The sequence below is a fragment of the Pteropus alecto genome, unplaced genomic scaffold (assembly GCF_000325575.1).
Source record: "Pteropus alecto unplaced genomic scaffold, ASM32557v1 scaffold98, whole genome shotgun sequence".
Lineage (NCBI taxonomy): Eukaryota > Metazoa > Chordata > Mammalia > Chiroptera > Pteropodidae > Pteropus > Pteropus alecto.
The window spans coordinates 179,088-181,459 of NW_006443570.1; the positions used below are offsets into that span (position 1 = coordinate 179,088).

General features: G+C 41.8%; 1 protein-coding gene across 2 annotated transcripts in view; it reads right to left on the bottom strand.

Moving 5' to 3' along the window:
* G6PC (glucose-6-phosphatase catalytic subunit) overlaps positions 1-2,372 on the bottom strand; it is a 6,157-nt gene that overhangs the window by 3,597 nt on the left and 188 nt on the right. The window contains exons 1-2 of one of the 2 annotated variants that reach the window (XM_006924572.1): positions 2,260-2,372; positions 272-381 (exon numbers count right to left, since the gene is read on the bottom strand). The exon at positions 2,260-2,372 is cut by the window's right edge and continues 188 nt beyond it. In XM_006924572.1, the coding sequence (XP_006924634.1) occupies positions 272-381; positions 2,260-2,372 (223 nt within the window). Of the gene's footprint in view, positions 1-265; positions 382-2,259 lie in introns of both variants that reach the window. The other variant, XM_015599166.1, reaches the window with a different exon arrangement.

Below are 2,372 nucleotides of genomic sequence, written 5' to 3' on the forward strand. Positions count from 1 at the left end.
GCACGGTTACTCTCATGATCCTTTTGCCCACGAGGGGCTCTTGCCTCTCTGGACTAGCAATTTAGGCTCTGGATACATTAGGTAGATTTCCAAAGTAGCAGTAATATGCTATTCAGGAAGGCCTTCTTGACGTGAATTAAAATGGAATTGTACCACATTGAAGACCATGACAAAATGCTCATGTTCACTCTTCATCCACAGTGAATGTTAATAGGTGTCCACAGCAAGCAAGACTCCCCAGCTTCTGTCTCTACAGGGCAAGGACTCTCACCTGGTCCAGTCTCACAGGTGACTGGAAACTGCTTTATCCGCGGCACGGAGGTGTTGCTGTAGTAGTCGGTGTCCAGGACCCACCAGTATGGGCGCTGCCCAAAGAGAATCCTGTGGAAAAGCAGAATTAGTGTCTGGAGTTAATGAAGCAACATTTTCGCCTGAAGCCGACGCCTTTGAAAAGAGAGAGTAGCATGAGAGGAAGATCATGTGACCCTAAACGGAAAACTGGTAGCATTGGAGCCTCCAAGAAGAGAACTAGGTGGCTGGGGAGAATTTTTATGGTACATCTTTTTTCTGAATTTTGAACTATTTGACTGTATTATTTACGCAAACATAAATAAATAAACACAAGATTCTAAAATCCATATTTATGGCAGTTATGTGACTTTTCTTAAACCTCCAAATAATCTGTCCTGGAAGGATGCATATGGACCTATAGTTTGCAACTTGGACTTGCATATTCTCTCTCTTCGGGCCTCAGGGATCAGATAATGAGCCCCAGCCCCAAGAATAAGTCTCCTCCTCCCCCACCCCAGGAGAGGTGGCACTCTCTGTAAGGACATGCATAACTTCAGGTGTTTGCTCTCTATCCTCTCTGCTTTGAAACAGGGTATCTCAGACAAGCCACTTCCCCTCTGAAAGGACTACATATATTTTTCACGGTAGAAATAGGTGTCAGAGGTCTGTCTGGATGCTTCCTTTTCTCTGGGGTGGTGGAATCATGATTTCTCACCAAAATCAAGGACAGCCACTAACTCTGACCTCTACCAACTTAGAGAAAATCTATCATTCTTTACTCGAGGTCAGATATTTGGAATAACCCTTTATCATTTTAGGGTCATGATGTTGAATAGGGACATTACAGATATAACTTAGTAGATTTTTCAACAGAAGTTTCAGAATCCAATCAATATGCTTTGGGCTTCTAAGCCCAATAATTTTTTCTGCTCTAAAGAATTTTGGTTTATGGCCAAAGAATATTAGGGTTGGAAGAGATCTTAAGAATCTCCTGACAGTAGACATAAATAGCTTTAAGGTTGGTGAAGGTCTCAGAGGACAGCTGGCCCAACTCTTAATTCTCTAGATAAGGAAATAGAGGCTAAACCAATAATGTGCTAGAGTCAGCTGGTATTGGCTCACAATTGTAAAATAGTCAGGATTTTTGCAAGCTGGACCCATCGGTAGCTTGAAAGTAGCAATAATGGGAATATATAAACAATAGAAATTAGCAAACACTAAAATCAGGGTTTTTCCTCCCAAGAATCCATTTATCTGCACTGGATATAGTGTAGTTCTTAACAGCCTTGACCCAAGCCAGCCTGCGTGACCTTAAATCCTGCCTCTGACATTTACAACCCATATTGGACTAGTCATGGTCTCTTCATCTGTAATATAGTAACTACACCCAGAAAAGCACTTAGCACATGGCCTGGCGCATACTAACTGTTCAGTAAATGTTAACTATCATTATTATTAAAGTCCCAGAGACCGAAGTTTACAGATTATGAAATAGAAACTCAGAGAGCTGCTATGACTTGCCCAGGAGACACAGCTGGTAGGTGGCTGAACAAAGGCTGGATCCCAGTTCTCTGGATTACTTCTCATTACCCCACACAACAGGTTTTAAAATTATGTTTCCTTTTTTTTATATATCATTTTTCTTCTTTCATACATCAATCTTTATGTTATTCATTCTGCTTCAAAGTAATAAAACTGTGTTTCTTTACTATTAGCCTATAACTCAGACTTTTCACTAAGTCCAGCTGGCCTTCCATCTGTATGAACAGCTTTTCTATATCTTCAACACACTGACAGGGTTTTCTCTGTCTTTTGTCTTTACGTAGCTGATTCAAAGTCAGGAGGGGAGTAACCTGTGTCTTCCCAAATAGCACAGAGAAGGCACCTTCCAACAGATAGACATTTCCAGGGAAAATGCCATCCTCTTTCTTTCCTTGCCAATCTCCTCTCTGTCTGGCTCTTACTCACCACTTAAAGACGAGGTTGAGCCAGTCTCCAATCACAGCTACCCACAGGAGTTTAATGCCCACAGCTTCTCGAAGATGGAACCAGATGGGGAAGAGGACATAGAAGGCATTCCT